General features: G+C 44.2%; 1 protein-coding gene across 3 annotated transcripts in view; it reads right to left on the minus strand.

Moving 5' to 3' along the window:
- PAPLN (papilin, proteoglycan like sulfated glycoprotein) overlaps positions 1-15,982 on the minus strand; it is a 53,301-nt gene extending 37,319 nt beyond the window's left edge. Inside the window, exons 1-3 of one of the 3 annotated variants that reach the window (XM_028724389.2) lie at positions 15,324-15,972; positions 7,715-7,777; positions 483-598 (exon numbers count right to left, since the gene is read on the minus strand). In XM_028724389.2, the coding sequence (XP_028580222.2) occupies positions 483-598; positions 7,715-7,774 (176 nt within the window). In that variant the 5' untranslated portion in view covers positions 7,775-7,777; positions 15,324-15,972. Of the gene's footprint in view, positions 1-482; positions 599-7,714; positions 7,778-15,323 lie in introns of all 3 variants that reach the window. The other 2 variants (XM_028724397.2, XM_077927374.1) reach the window with 2 other exon arrangements.
- Positions 15,983-16,305: the final 323 nt, after the last annotated feature.

Below are 16,305 nucleotides of genomic sequence, written 5' to 3' on the forward strand. Positions count from 1 at the left end.
TCCAGAACATACGTCTAAGGGTGCAGCTCTGCCTGCCCTGGCAGGCTCAGGCATTTATAGTACCACATAGATATGGCATCTAGTCTTTCTCTAGCCTTCACAAAATGACATCATGCTAACCATGTCCCAGTTGATTCTACAGCTTTTGTGAACGCAGCAACAACTGAAGCGAATTTCAGTCTTCTCCTTAAAGACATTTAGTCTGCAGTCTTAATCCAATGTACCTGAGAGTAAGCCCCATTGAATTCAATAGATCTTACTTCTGAGTAGACATGATTAGAACTGTGTTGCTAGACCACTTCATGCATTTTGTGGTCTAGCCCACAAAAAATATTTATCATGGCATGTAAGTTTAATACTTAAGTTCCAGCTAGACTCTTTATTGCTTTCCCTACAGGGGAGCCTACCTAACAGCTGCTCTCCCCTGTATTGGCAAAGGCTTTAGCTTCAGGAGGAGAAAGCTGACAGGGAAAGGCTCTTACCTTACTGAGTAACAGCGTCGCTGCCGAAAACTGACGCCTCCACCGCAGCTCCTGCTGCAGTCGCCCCATTCTCCCCAGCTCCCCCAGAAGTCAGTTTGCCTCTTTGCTTTACGAGCCTGTAAGAATAATGCAGCTGCATGTATATTTTATTGAATGAAATATGTATACTGCTTCTTCAGGGTCCCTTCCCAAGTCTACAATTCTATGATCATAAAAAATCCGCTTAAGTGGTAAGAGGACCAGCATTTCGAAGCCTGAGAGCTACACATCAGAGTTGTAACACTGATGAGATGAATTTTGGGTTGTGTGTAGAATGTACAAAAGTAACATTTAATTTGAGTAAACTTAATATGCAACCTAAATCAGAATATCCTTCAACAGTCAACAGACAGTAAAGCAGGGACCAAACAACGGGCGCTCACCCTGTCGCAGGGATTCAAACCTTCAGACCACAGTGGGTGGTGTTGTGGTCTAAACCACAGAGCCTAGGGCTTGCCGATCAGAAGGTCGGCAGTTTGAATCCCCACGATGGGGTGAGCTCCCATTGCTCAGTCCCAGCTCCTACCCACCTAGCAGTTCGAAAGCACGTCAAAGTCCAAGTAGATAAATAGGTACCGCTCTGGCGGGAAGGTAAACGGCATTTCCGTGCGCTGCTCTGGTTTCACCAGAAGCGGCTTAGTCATGCTGGTCACATGACCCGGAAGCTGTCTGCGGACAAACGCCGGCTCCCTTGGCCAGTAAAGCGAGATGAATTCAGGACCCCACAGTTGTCCACGACTGGACTTAACGGTCAAGGGTCCCTTTACCTTTAAGCCCCAGTGAATTTCATGACACTTATTTCTGAGTACGAGTGCATTGGCAAGTGCAGCTAATTTGCCCTCCTTTATTCTTCAAGCAATCAGCAAAGGTGTCAGAGTTTAGTATCACGAAATTTGGTCCCAATAATTTCCAGTTCAATAATCCCAGGTGGCAGGACTGAGTGACAGTTTTGTTTGCTACACCTTAAAGAGCCACTATCTGTCAGCATTGATAGTACTGGTCTATAATATAGATGTTTTAACTTAGTATAGGACAGTTCCTTAGCCAATACAGGCTATATCTATCTATACAGATATAGATAGATATGAGTCCAGTTATGAATTATTTCTCTTCACAGAGCCTGAAACATACTGTATTGGTGAAGGATGCCAACACATTAACATAACTATGTCCTAAGGGTAGTATCGAAAAGCATCTAAGCCAATTGGAATTTATAATTAAACAAGTGGGGACTTGAAACAGAAGGTTGCAATGGGGAACACAACACTGCCATGCCCTTTTCGAGGATACACCATTCCATTCCCCTAGTTTTTCATTCCTTTCCCTCACCCCACCCCACCCCTCAACAGATGTTCCGTATCCTGCAGTCTCAGCATGTTCAGTCACCAGAGTTACTTTTTTCTTTTCTTCATTTTGTCACTTCTGCAAAGCTTTTAGTTATTCCCAACCCTGACACTACCTTCCTTTTGTGCATGTAGCCATTTTGACCACATAAAGATTCACACTTGGATACTGTAATGAGTTTGCTAAAAGCACAAATACAAATGCAAATACCTCTACTGGCATTGCAAGTAAAAACATTTCAAAACACTAGGATAAATTTAAAAGGGACAGGAGTGAGGCTGTCAAGGATCACAAGGTACTCGATTGTTCTGCTTCATGCTGTCTATTCCCTCGACCAGGGGTAGTCAACCTTTTTATACCTACCACCCACTAATGCATCTTTCTTGATGGTGAAATTTCCTTACCGCCCACCAGCGCTACATGGAAGGAGGATTCAGCTTGTGCCATAAAACCCCCTACCGCCCAGCTAGAATCCTGAAACGCCCACTAGTGGGAGGTAGGGACCAGGTTGACAACCCCTGCCCTAGAGGAATGATTCATTAAGAACACTTTTGGGTAAGATGGAGATTAAAAAGGAAGCCACTGAGGCAGTAATGTCCTTGTCCCTATCCGCTAGGAGGAACCTCATTCAGCTTTCTCTTGGAGCCGTGGGTTGCAGGTCAGCATCTGTTTGCGGAGTCTACTGTGCAAAGGGCAGTCCAAAAGAATATGGCCCAGTGAATCTGGTACTCCCTGATTACAGGCACACAGACGGGCTTGGTAAGGAATTTGCAAGTATGTACCTGTGGTCACGGACGCGGGTGGCGCTGTGGGTTAAACCACAGAGCCTAGGACTTGCTGATCAGAAGGTCGGCGGTTCAAATCCCCGTGACGGGGTGAGCTTCCATTGCTCGGTCCCTGCTCCTGCCAACCTAGCAGTTCAAAAGCACGTCAAAGTGCAAGAAGATACCTTCCGGCGGGAAGGTAAACGGCGTTTCTGTGCGCTGCTCTGGTTCGCCAGATGCAGCTTAGTCATGCTGGCCACATGACCCAGAAGCTGTACGCCGGCTCCCTCGGCCAATAAAGTGAGATGAGCGCTGCAACCCCAGAGTCGTTCATGACTGGACCTAATGGTCAGGGGTCCCTTTACCTTTTTACCTGTGGTCACTGCGGAGGGGTGGAAAAAAAGCAGGGGAAAAAAGCACTCCTTTCTTGCTAAGAGTATCTACGATGGTTCACCACAAAGTACAGGAAGATTAAACATCTACAAACCATCTAGCAGAGCATAGAGTTTAATTTTGCATCTTAAATGTTTGAATTCGACCAAAGTTCATACAGGGCTTATGTTGTTGTTAATTTAGTGACTTCTTGGTCCATTTTCTGATTAGATGCCAGATCTTGTTTAAATATAAAGTGATCCAGGTTGAAAATATAAAGTGTTCCAGGTTGAAAAAACATGACTTCTAGAGCCAAGGCACCAAACATGGTGCCCTCTAGATGTTTTTAGGCTCCAGTTCCCATCAGACCCAGCCAGTATGGCAAATGGGCAGGGATGATGGGAGTTGTGGTCCAGCAACATCTGGAGGGTGCCATGTTGGCTACCCTGCTCCAGAGGATGGCAACCAGAAATCACCAAGAACCTTCTGAATTAACTGCTGAACTTTTATTCAAAAGTCTGTCCAAGCGTACTGGAAATTAATACCAAGTCACCTAATTTACTCCTAATTACTTCCAGAGTTCTGCCCGGTATTTTGCTTGTTCCCCTCATCGGACTGCACTACAGATACAAATGCATTTAGAAGGTGATCATTTGAGTTTTATGGAGAAGGAGGTGTTTAATAGAATTTCATATGGCAGCCTTGAAAAACCCTTCTCAGAAAGCTAGTGATGCTACAATTAGTATCACTACAGCTTAACAAACCAAGTAATCCAATTACTAGGCTTGACTTTGCTCTGGTACAAACTGTGCTGCTGGCAAATAATCCCAAGATTATGAGCAATAATGAAGATATTGTTACACCGACCCGCCTTCTCAATCCACTTCTCACACTCACTGTGGTGACATGTCCCTGGGCACAAGATATGTCCAGATTTGGTTCCCTTTGCAGGGAGATCACTGGAGGCTTATTGGCATTGTGTGTGTGTTTGTGTTTTTGTGTGTGTGGACTCTCAAAGGAGTCCAGGGCGGCAAACAACAAGGGGGGAAACAGTAAAAGCTTATTTAAAACAATTCTAATGCAGATTCAGACTAGGAAAGATATAGACTTAAAAGGCTTGTTGGGAGAAGAAGGTCTTCAGCAGGCACCAAAACATCAACAGAGACAGCACCTGTCTAATATTCAAGGGGAGGGAATTCCAATGCATGACTGCCATAACACTAAAGGCCCAAATCCTACATTGTGTGGAACAGACTTTCTGATAAGATGGTATCTGCAAGAGGCTCTTGCCTGCAGAGTGAGGTGATCAACAGGGTAAACAAAGCATGAGATAAACTTTCAGGTATCCTGGTCCCAAGGTGCACAGGGCTTTATAAACCAAAATCAGCACCTTGAACTTAGACTGGTAGCCAAATGACAGCCAGTGCAATTCTTTCAAAGCTCAAGTAACAAGTTGGCGATGATCCAGCACCAGTGAGCAGCTGAGCCACCACATTTTGCATCAGCTGCATGCAGACAGACCAAACTCAAGGACAGTCCTACATAGAACACAGTGCAGTAATTCAACCTGAAGGTTACTTAAAAATATACCTAGGACCAGTGCTCATGTATCAGATCAGATGCTTAAAGGTAAAGGGACCGCAGACCATTAGGTCCAGTCGTGACCGACTCTGGGGTTGCGGCGCTCATCTCACTTTATTGGCCGTACAGCTTCCGGGTCATGTGGCCAGCATGACTAAGCCACTTCTGGTGAACCAGAGCAGCGCACGGAAATGCCGTTTACCTTCCCGCCGGAGCAGTACCTATTTATCTACTTGCACTTTGACGTGCTTTCGAACTGCTAGGTTGGCAGGAGCAGGGACCGAGCAACGGGAGCTCACCCTGTCGCGGGGATTCGAACCGCCGACCTCTGATCAGCAAGTCGTAGACACTGTGGTTTAACCCACAGTGCCACCCACGTCAGATCAGATGCTTAAAGAGCCCAAACTCAGATCTTTGTCTGATTTTATTTTATTCACAGATACCCAGATGACAACATCCCCATGGGTAGGGAAGGGGACAATATATATGTTGTATACAGTCACTGACTCACACTTGCACACATGAAAAGGTTAACCTGAGCTCAGGTTGCCAGTGGCTTAGCATGCTCTGCCCCTTTTCATTCTCTTCATGCTTCTTGGAACAAGCAAGGAGCCATGTGGCTATGGCTCCCAACTACTGTACAAGAAAAACTAAGTGAACTCAATCTTTCCCAAAGGGAGGTGTTAAAGCCTGGATCTTTGCTAGTCTGATTACATGTTCTTTTTCTGTAAGGAAATGAAGTTATTTTCTTTATAAACCATTTGGAAACTTTTTTTCATTTTTGTTTTACTGCCAATGGATAGACACTTGTCTGATGTATCTTCTGGAAACTGTGAATAAAACATAAACTTATTTGCAATGCTAAGTATCTGTGATTTATTCTAACCTAAGAATTTTTGTGAGGAGCATTTATTCAAAGGTGGATGGTGGCAGATGTAAATCGAACCAAGTTTTAATGTGCTTGGAGATCGCCATTATGTTTAGAAGAGAGAGTAAGAATCTCACTCTCCAATATACCCCTCTTTCAGGTATTTCCTAATCATTCAGAAGGAGGGCCAATGAGAACAAAAGGAAGGTGCTTGGCAACTTTGTCAGGGCTACGAAAGCAGTCTTCAGTAGTGCCCTGACCATTTACCCTCTCCTGTCCAATTCCAGTCTTAAGCAATATGAAAGGTTGTTTGGAACAGTGAAGACTTAGGACAGGAAAATAGTACCAGGAAAATAAACAAACAAATGCTAATAACCCTTTTAGAATATTTTTGAGACTGTGCAAAGAGGCATGCCAGATGCTCAGTAACACAACATATCCAATCTTTATATCAAGAGATATGCAGGTGGGATACAAGCTCATCTGTTGCAATATTAAAATAGAGTCAACATGTGTGTCCTGTGCAGGGAAGGCTCAAAGCACTTAGCCCATGAAGGAATAAATCATTTCTTGTAATCATTTCTGTAACTCCTGATTCATTGCCTCAGTGAGACAGCTTGTTTGTAAAAAGCTTTCAAGGTGAAATGGGATAAGTATCTTTAATATGCATAATAACTCCACAGTTATCAAGGAAATGCACTTGTACAAAACAGGAACCTCCTGGGCAAGGGAAGATAAATAAAATACTGACAGCAGAAGATGAAACAGAAGATGAAACAGGAATACAAAGTAGCATACTAAATAGCAGTGTATTAATCTTCAAATGTCAGATGCAGAATAGTCAATACCTAAAAAGTAAAGGTAATCTAAGCTGATAAATGTTGGCGCTGCAATGCACTCAAATATAAATATACAATAAACATGTTTTTTTTTTAAAAAAAACCCTGTAATTCTTCTGTCAACAGCTATGGCAGAAATAAGAGCCAGTACTGCATCAGTTTTTGCCCTGGTTCCCATCCAAAAACCAGGGAGTCTAGATTATGCTAACTGGGTGTCTTTGAAGGCAAACTCTGGTGCCATAGTACAATGCATGTACTATGCATTGATGCAGAATTTGGTATTTATTCTGGGGCAAAGGTAAAGAGCAATTGGCTTTTGGGTGGTGGTGGGGACATCTAATTCTCTCTGTGTGTGTTTTAAGAAAGAGCATTCAATCATTTAAGTCCTCCACCAGCAGTCTGAAATTGCCCAACCCCAACAGCTCAGTTAGAACTAATATTTGAGGCTGAAATGAGGCCAAAAAACAGTCATAAGAGAATCCCTCCCTGCACGCGCCTATCAGGAACCGGATCCTAGCCTGCACCCTGCTTTGGCAAATGGGGATGAGGGCTGGGACTTAGGCTGTGCCAGGGGGTGGAGCCAACGGTGGGCTTCCCTCAGACCCGCCCCTTGCCCATTGGGTTGGGGTATGGGGAACCTGACACCTGGTCCTGCAAGGCGATACATATAATTGGTCATGTTGCAGAGTTAAGTACTTTAGCATCACACTTATTCAAATTAGAGGGTTTTAAGACCACCATGCTTAACCTGGGCTGTATCATGTCCAACATTTCTTAAAAACCTAAAAAAGTAAGGCATGAAGAAGGAATGATTTTTGAAGCTATCAAAATACGTTTTGTGTAAAGATGATAGTATATCGATGGGACCACAGTCTCTTCTCAGAAATACATTACATTCTACTTTCTTTGACATTAGTGATGGACCTCCCACCAACTTACAATGGGCAGGTTCCAGCACATTGTTGACTCTCTTAATTCCCACTCACTGATCTGAAACCACTACAATTTCTAGAACAATTATGATTGTTTAAACAAGTAAGATTAAAATCAGCCCTGCTGGATCAGACCAAAAGTCTAAATAGGAACAGCTTCCTGTTTTCCACATTGGTCAACCAGTTGCCTATGGGAAGCCCACAAGAAGTCCACACAGACAATAGCTGCCCCCCATTATTCTTCCCAAGCAACTTGTATTCAGGGAGGTATGCTCCTTCTGATTGTGGAGACAGCATATAGCCATAATGACCAGTAGATGTTGGTAGCATTATTCTCTTTTAATCTGTAGATAATTTGTAATTTTTCATCTGCCAACAAAGTTGCATAAATGGCATTCACGTGCTGATCTTCCTAGCATGGTTTCTTACTTTTGCTCCGTCACCTGACTCGAGCTCCAGAACCAGCCACTCACAAGGACATCTGAATACTTACCGCCAACATGGAAGAAGGCATCACTGTTAATATAAGCAGTAGGAACGCAAATGTCATCATGTCCTGTGGGGGTGAAAACAGAGTTACTCATCACAGAAGACCAAATTTGTGTTAGCTAAATTGTTTTGTTTTAACTAGTGTCGGCGCTAAGTTACTGGGGGGAGAAGGGACAGAAAGTCCCTAGCAAAACCTCATCACTGTCAACATTGGTTCTTCATCTGTCCTCTTCCTCTGAGGTCAGTATGCATGGCTACCAAGGAGAGGGCAAGACAAACTGAGGTTGTTGCCAGGAATGCCTCACCTGGGAGGGTGGAGCCACAGCAATAGCCTCCTGGCAGCAGAGTAACTGCTGCTTACCAGAAAGGGATGACAAGGGTGGTGCTGTATAGACATACCAGCAGAGCAAATCTAGTGCTCCCACTCCTGTTTCTGCTCACATGCATGAAAAACTCAGGTGAACAGCCAAGGACAGTAAGGAGGAGGAACAGCAGATAGACCGAGGGCTCCAGTGCGGCCCTCACTAGGGTATAGGCCTTGGCACATGTCCTGGTTTTTACCTCACATTTCAATAAAATATTTTCAAAGCATCTTGCAACATGTGATTAAAACAGCAAAAACACTCTTCAAGCCAGCTCCTTGAGAACCACCTAAAAGTCAGTGTAAAAATCATTAAAGGTATGAGGAGGAGGGAGAGAAAACCATTTTACCAAGCAGCCAAAGGTCATCAAGTGGACACCAGGCAAACTGATAAGGGGAGAATGTTCCATAGCTGAAACACCACCAAAAAGGCTCTTTTCTCATAAGAGACCATTTTTTAAAAGAAAAGCAGCATAATAATCATTTACTTTATTTAATACTTTGAGATGTCTCCTTTCCTCTAAGGAGCTGAAGTGTACATATTTCCTCTTCTTCTCCATTTTAACCCTGTGAGATTGGTTAGGCTGAGAATGAGCAACTTGAACCCTGGTCCCCCAGGTCGTGGTATACCTGAAGGAGCGTCTCCACCCCCATTGTTCTGCCCAGACACTGAGGTCCAGCTCTGAGGGCCTTCTGGCAGTTCCCTCACTGCGAGATGTGAGGTTACAGGGAACCAAGCAGAGGGCCTTCTCTGCTTGGTTCCCTGTAACGTCCTCCCATCAGATGTCAAGGAGATAAACAACTATTTGACTTTTAGAAGACATCTGAAGGCAGCCCTGTTTAGGGAAGTCTTTAATGTTTGATGTTTTATTCTGTTTTTAATCTGTTGGGAGCTGCCCAGAGTGGCTGGGGAAACCCAGCCAGATGGGTAGGGTATAAATAAATTAACAACAACAACAACAACAACAACACTCTAGCCACCACCACACCACACTGGCTCTCACAGAGTGGCATCTGTCCAAGTCATGCTCAGAACAAGTACAATGAAATCAATGGATGTGATTTACTTAGGTTCGTTGATTTAAGTGGGTCTGCTGTGAATATGACTTATTCAGATACAACTCAAATAAGAACACCAGTACAGAATTATCACACCACAAATAACAAATGGGATCATTGCAATGCATGGACTTCCCTTTCTGGGGGAAATGCAGCAAAATCAACAACATCGTAAATTACAAATCCATTTAGTAAAGATGCCTCCATTTAGGAAATCTACATGTCTGAGAGGTGCAAAAAGATGACGCAAGGGGAAAAGATAGATTGGAACTGCCTGTTCGTTACCTCTTGGCAGACCATGACATTTAACTGATGAAAGACATGTTAGAGATAAACAGATCACTGAGCAGAAGAGAGATCTGTATTTAAAATACACTGTGCTGGAACAGCAGGCCACAGTCCAGTGGCCGCTGCTGCGCTGGAGTGTCAGAGGTAAGGCACTGCTCAGTGCGCCGAGGAGGCGAGGCAAGTGGCACGTGGAGTGCCGCCTTACCTCTGGAGCTCTGGTGCAGCAGACTGGGGCCTGCACCTCTGGGAGCCATGGGTGAGAGCTGAGTGTAGGATGGGGACCAAAGGTGGGCAAACTATCCCAGAAGGAGCACAACGTGTCCCTCACCAGAGGTACTACCCCTTCTCTAGCACTCCAAGACAACTGTAATAAAAATATATTCCCCATATTCACATGAAGCTTCCCTATACTAAGTTGATCCATTTCCCCATCTAGCTCAGTATTGTTGACAATGACTGACAGTGGTTTCCCAGGGTTTCAGATGTGGGCCTGTCTCAGTCCTCAGGACTTTCACCGGGCAAAACTTGTGGCTGTAGCATGGAGTTACAACCCTTCTCCCTATGTCAACTCTGAAGTGTGAAGAAACAGTGATTCATGAAGGTGCCAATGTAGCAAGGATGTAGGCTGAAACATCCTGGAATTCCTTGTGAAGCCAGGTGCTTGTCTCTCAAGATAACGGGCCAGAGGAAATTCTAGATCTTGGTTACAACACATTTCGGAAAACCCTGCCTTTAATTAATGAAGAGAAGAGTATCTCAACATGACGGTATGCTTTGAGTTTATAATCTATTTATGTTAATATCAGCCTCCTTAGCAATGGTGCCTTAATGCTGAATGATAAGGCTTCAAGTAAGCAGAGATGTCAGATAGTATTTTAAAACATGTCATCAAGACTGTAACTCCTGGGGCAGGACAGCTATCAAGCCAGGAATTAAAGTGTACAGAGAGCTGAAAACTAGGTCTTCCCTGATGCAGCATCTGTCTCTGGGATATTGTCAGAGTCACTACCCAGTTGGGAGATTTCACAGCTGCTGCAAAACGTCCTTGGTCATTTGGTGCTAAGTCACCTCTTGCATCTGCACAGAGGTGCATGTGATTAGAGTGGTGGTGGTGGCGATAGAGGAAATAATCTAATTTTCTCATGCTGCACTATAGCGCAGCAGATCATTATATAACATTTTATAATCCACAAAGCATGAACTGTGGCAGTGGATCAATGCATAAATATTGTTCTTTGTCACTTAATTTTCACATGGTAAAGAAGTGCTATAATCCATTTCTGCTGAGCCCCTGCGGTTGTAAAATCATTGGGTGAATAAAGACACTTTTCTTTTGCTTACACAATTCTGGAAGGAATTGTGTGCACTCATGGTGTTTATTATTTATTAATGAAAATTATGTATTGGACCCAAATAGCCATTTCTGGACCTGCAAAGAATAGCTCCTTCCTATCCACCTTTCTACTGCTGCCTCTTGCACACAGATACACACACATCTCTGAACAGCTGCTCCTGGAGGTCAGGTGATCCTCCAAAGCAGGATGCAAGACAGTGCCAAGGATGGAGGTCAGTAAGAACAACCATCAACCTCTGACCCTGGAAGCTGGACCAATATCCACGCATGTACATGGTGCTTGGATCCTGGCTTCCTTTGGCACTTCTTCCATAATTCCATATTAGCTACTCAATGAGGCCCTGGAGGGATAAATATCTCCCCCTACACAACAGAAGGGTTGGCCCTGCTTCTCAACTATTTTGGATTTTCAGATACAGTAAGGAGATTCCAAGCAAAGCATATTTCTAATATGTGTGGTGGATTTCATACCAGTAGTTAGACTAGGGGGAGAGAACCTTTTTGACTTCCTGTGGGTAAATTCTGACACTCTCAAAAACCCTTGTGTGGGATTTCACCTGGCTGTCATTTGCTTGGGAACCACAGCACAAGGAGCATTCCTAGCCCTACGCTTTCAGAAGTGGTGAGCATTGGGCTGACAAAACATTTCTTTCTCCACTCCACACCAGCTGATTGGGGAGCGAGGAGGAAGGCTGTATTTTGCAAGCATCAACTGCCAAAGGAACTTGAAGTGTCAGACCTAGGACCAGGGTCCAAATCTTCACTCAGTCGAGATGCTCAGTGGATGATCGTGGGCCACTCAATTTCTCTCAGCATAGCCTACTTCACAGGTAAAATTGGGGAAGGGGGAGAGAACCATGTTCACAGCATTTAGCTACATGGAGCAAGGGTAGGATATATGTACACTTAAGCAAGTGTTTCACAGAAGAACATCAGCCTATAAGATTATGTTATATTATGTTATGTTAGCTTATAGTGAGGAAAAGAAGTACTTCAGTCTGTATACTTGCAAGTCCAGACACTATTCCCCCAGCCATTAACACATACAGTTTCAGGGGTGTGTGCATTTGTGTGATCTCTCTTGGCACTGCAGCACATGAAAGGAAGCACGTGAGGGACTGACTGTGCGATCAGAACAAAATAACTGTGTTGTTGGAAATAAAACCTGTTTTTCCCTGCAAGTAATAATTACTGTCTTTTCACCACAGCATTAACAAAACTGGGATTCATTTCTCTTTGGAATTCATGCAGAAAGAAACAAACAAGCAGTGGCAGTATTCTTCCATACAAGGTAATTTTTCTCTGCACGGAGAATGTGTTTTTTTTAACAAGTTAGCAGACATAAACGTAAATGGGTGTGTTCACATACAATAATAACTGTGAAGTTAAAGCTTCAGTGTATATCTTCCTATATACATAAAAAGTGAGGTTGTCATCACACAGCCTCCATGGGGAGGATTTGAAGTGCCTCATCACAATCCTGGATTTGCACAAAGTCAGGGTAGGGTAAGGGAGGAAAAAGTGAAAGCAGGTTGCACAACAGTAGCCATGGCATGCAAGCAAGAAGGGGAAGGCACGAGTGGGGGGGGGGGAGGAGGAGTGGTGTTCCCTCTTACCATATCCATCAACTGAGTTGTAGCTAACAGACTTGTTCTTAAGACTCTATCCACCTTGAAAGATATATCAGCATAGGGTGTGTGCACAAAGGGGGCTACACAATAGGAGAGAGAGAGAGTGGTATGGAAATGGGGTGATCTGTGTGCAAGGCAGAGTTGAGAAAAGTAACAAGGTGGGTGGAGGAAAAAATGGGAGTGAAGGTGAAAATGGGGGTACAAAGGCGGAGTAGGAGGCATGGGCATGGCATTGCAAATGAAAGCAAGGGCATGAAAGGGTCTGAAGAAAATGAGTGGATGGTGGCTTTATAACTGGGCAGAAGCTGGAAAAAGTCCTTAGTACAGTAGTTGCAGTGTGTGGGAGGGAAAATGCAAGAGATTACCAGGGGGGTGGTCTGTGCAAGGGGAGGGCTTTCACAAAAGGAGGGGAAGCAGGAAGCATGGGTATGGGGGAGAAGGGGAAAACAAGGGTGCAAAGTGGGGCTGCAGAATAGAAGAGACAAGTGGTTTCAGAAACGGGATTCAGAAGACAGTGGCGGAGCTCCCCGGGGGCTCATCTCAGGACGGCAATCCTCCCCAGGGGGTGCCAAATGTCACCCCCATTCAGGCTGAAGGGGGGTGACATTTGGTGCACCCTCTGCGACTCCCAAGCCTACAGCGAGCTGGGGGGGGGGGGGAAGAGCTGCAGCAGCTGCTTCACCACTTGCCACTTTGCCGCTCACTGGGCTTGGGGGAGTCGTGGGCGGGGTGTGTGCGCGCCGAATGTCACCTCCCTTCAGGATGACACCCGGGGCGGACTGCACCCCCCTTCCTGCACCCCTGTCAGAAGGTGAAAAGGGAGCTTAGTACTTGCATGGGGTGGGAAGGGGAAGCGCTAGGGGGCTAATATGGGGGGAATGGCAGGGAGATTGGTACATGATCACCTTTCATGATATTCCTTTAATGTAGAACTATTTGATGTTCAAACACTTGTAGCACAAGTGAATGATCAGGATCATGGCAGCTTGCTCCATCGCTAACATCCACATAATGTACGGGATATTAGATTTCCCTGGGAGCCTGTCTATGCAGATCCCAACTGATTTATGCTCCAACCTCAGAATCTATTCACTCCATTTTGTGGTGCACAGATTGTACTAGCTGGGACCTACAGGCATGCACACACTCCCACACATGCAAGCCCCTATGGAAACTTGATGTGCAACACAGGGACATCAAGGGTGTGGCAAGTCAATGCTGTACTGTACTAACTTCATCTCTGTGTATTGGAGTGAACATGCAGTTACTGCTGTTCACTTGAAGAACGGCAAATGTCTCCACAGATGTCAGGCACCTGATTGACAAGGGTCTAGCTGCAAGGGGGTGCACTGTCTAGCCAATGCTTTTTCTGCATTACATGTGGCAAAAGGTTTGTCAGCAGATAAGAGACTGCATGAGAATAAGCATCTGCTGATATGATGAGGCCAGTGTATGGAACTTAACTGTTGATGACATTAGTAGGGCACATGGACATGAGCATAAAGAGAAGGCCTGAAGAACATCATCTATGAGGAAGTGGAACCAAGTAAAGGGGGTAGAAGTGGCTTAAGTTGTTGCTTAAGGTCTAAACATAATTGTAGTCACAGGACATGGTTACTGAACATTGGGGAACTAATTGATTAGGATGCATACGTTATTATTACTATATTGCTTTGTTTGATATCTGTTCCAGTGTGACTGGCATCAGCTCAATGATCACAACCCCCTCCCCCTCCCACCAAAAAATATATACAGTATTTTGAGCTGGAGTTGCCACAGAATAAACATGGGATCTTTCTCGTGTTGAGTGTATGCTCTGAAAGCCTTAGGATGATCCCTCCCTGAAGAAGCTCCCACTAACACTAACCCAGCATTGCCTCTTCATGCTGGAGAAAAGCTACACCTGTTGAATTTCTGCCTCTCTCTGGCAGCTGTTAAATAAATGCAGCCATTTTCTAATAGTCATTAGAATCTGATTAATACCCTGGAATTTTTGATCCACTCTTAAAAGGAGGCTGTCCCAACAAGTCTGTTGGTTTTCATGTGGAGAAAACCGCATAAGAAATGCCTTGATCCTGCAAACCTTTCCCCAGACAAAGTATTTTTTTAAAAAAGAAAGAAAAAGAAAGAAATTCCCATGAAATCCTGCCTACAGGATCAAGCAAGCATTTGAAACAGCTCCAGAAAATCTGTGGAATTGTTCACACAACCATTTTAGCATGTAGCAACATGATTGTTTAATCAGCCCATGCCAGCCACCACGGTTTGTGCCAATTGTATAATGCCACCCACTGCTGTCCACCTTGTGCTGAGCTTAGCTTATTTCACCATTGGCACTGAAGCATAACTGCACATTTTCATGGGACTGCAGTCTGTCTCACAGACAGCCACTGTTGCTTTTCGAAGCAGCCAAGCATATACACAGAAGTGATAGTTAAACAGAGGCATGTGTAGAAACCAATGGATTTTGTGGTACAATAGTTCCAAAACTTGGAACTTACTTTCTGACATATAAATAAAAGCACCCTTATCACCTTTCTTGCACATGCAGAATCTGTTAAATGTATACACTGCCTTCTCAGCTCGAAACTGAGAAGATTATCCAAAGGCAGACAATCCAAGTATATATGAAGCTCAAATTCTACCTGCCTCCCACATGGGAATGTCATCTTAGCTATTTGATAATATTTGAATTACTGAAGCTATGGGTGGATTAACATTAATTTAATACGTGAGGTTGCTTTCTTACTGCCAGGAAATCTGATGTTTATAATAACAAGGCTCACATTAAGTCATTTCTTCCCTGTCACTTTTACAAAACTTTTTATTATTCCGATAAAAAGGCCCCAAACCCAGACACTATGTGGACAATGAGAGGCACAAAGAGCCAAACAGTCAGTAATCCAAAAGGAAGACTTACCTGTGGCTGTGCTTGTCTGCTCACAGATGACTGCAAGAGGCAGCAATGCTACCTTAGATCACCACCACTCAAGTCCTCAGTCTTCCAGCTCAATCAGTGGCTCTTTAACACCACCTCTCTCCTCTAGCTTCTGTTTGGTTACTAATCCTTTACTGCACAGGAAAAGGAGAGTTGGGTTTCATTTAACCCCTTCCACTGCCAAAGTTCCTCCACAGCTTTCCTGTTTTGCTTTCAGAAGCTGAAGTTGTAACCATGCACACATGGAAGGGACAGGCTTTGAATGATCTCCAGCTCTTTAACCTGAGTGTCTTTGAACAAAACAACAACAACACGCAATCTGTCGTTGGCTGCACAAGTCATTTCCAGGGCGGGGCCTTTCTCAGCTAAGTTTTTATTTTAGCCACAGGCAGCACATCAAAAGACAAGAAAGAGAGATTATTGGAACAGTCTATAATTGCAGCTGTTGTTTCTCATTTCCATTAAAGTCCTGGAGTTTAAACAGTGAGATTTTGCAAATCGCATTTCCTTTGCAACCTGAAAACAGGCCCACACCAAAGTCCACCTTTGAACTTTTCCCCTCCTGCCCTTTGAAGCCAGGAACATCAATCCCAAATCTTGTGCAGGGCTGGATCCATCTTCACAATGCAGTGATTCAAATTCTTAGGACTGTACATCTCAGAAGTCTGGAAAAAATGCAGAAGCACCAAGATACGAATCTCTGCTTGAAGAATTTGTTTCTACTTTAATCTTCATTTGACAATAAGAATCCTCAGGAAAAGCCAACTGGAAAATAACTACGGCATTGAGCTGTGAACACACAAAAAAGGCTGGTGGGAGGAATGCTTGCTTTTTCCTCCCCTTCTTTGCAGTCCTGTCTCTAAAGATCCCCTGGGTAACACCATTGGAATCAGGCAGGAGAAACAGTGCATTCTGCAGTACCTAGACCTCACATCTTTTTCTCTTTTTTCTTTTAAATAAAGCT

This window comes from Podarcis muralis, chromosome 1 (assembly GCF_964188315.1).
Source record: "Podarcis muralis chromosome 1, rPodMur119.hap1.1, whole genome shotgun sequence".
Taxonomy (NCBI): Eukaryota; Metazoa; Chordata; class Lepidosauria; order Squamata; family Lacertidae; genus Podarcis; species Podarcis muralis.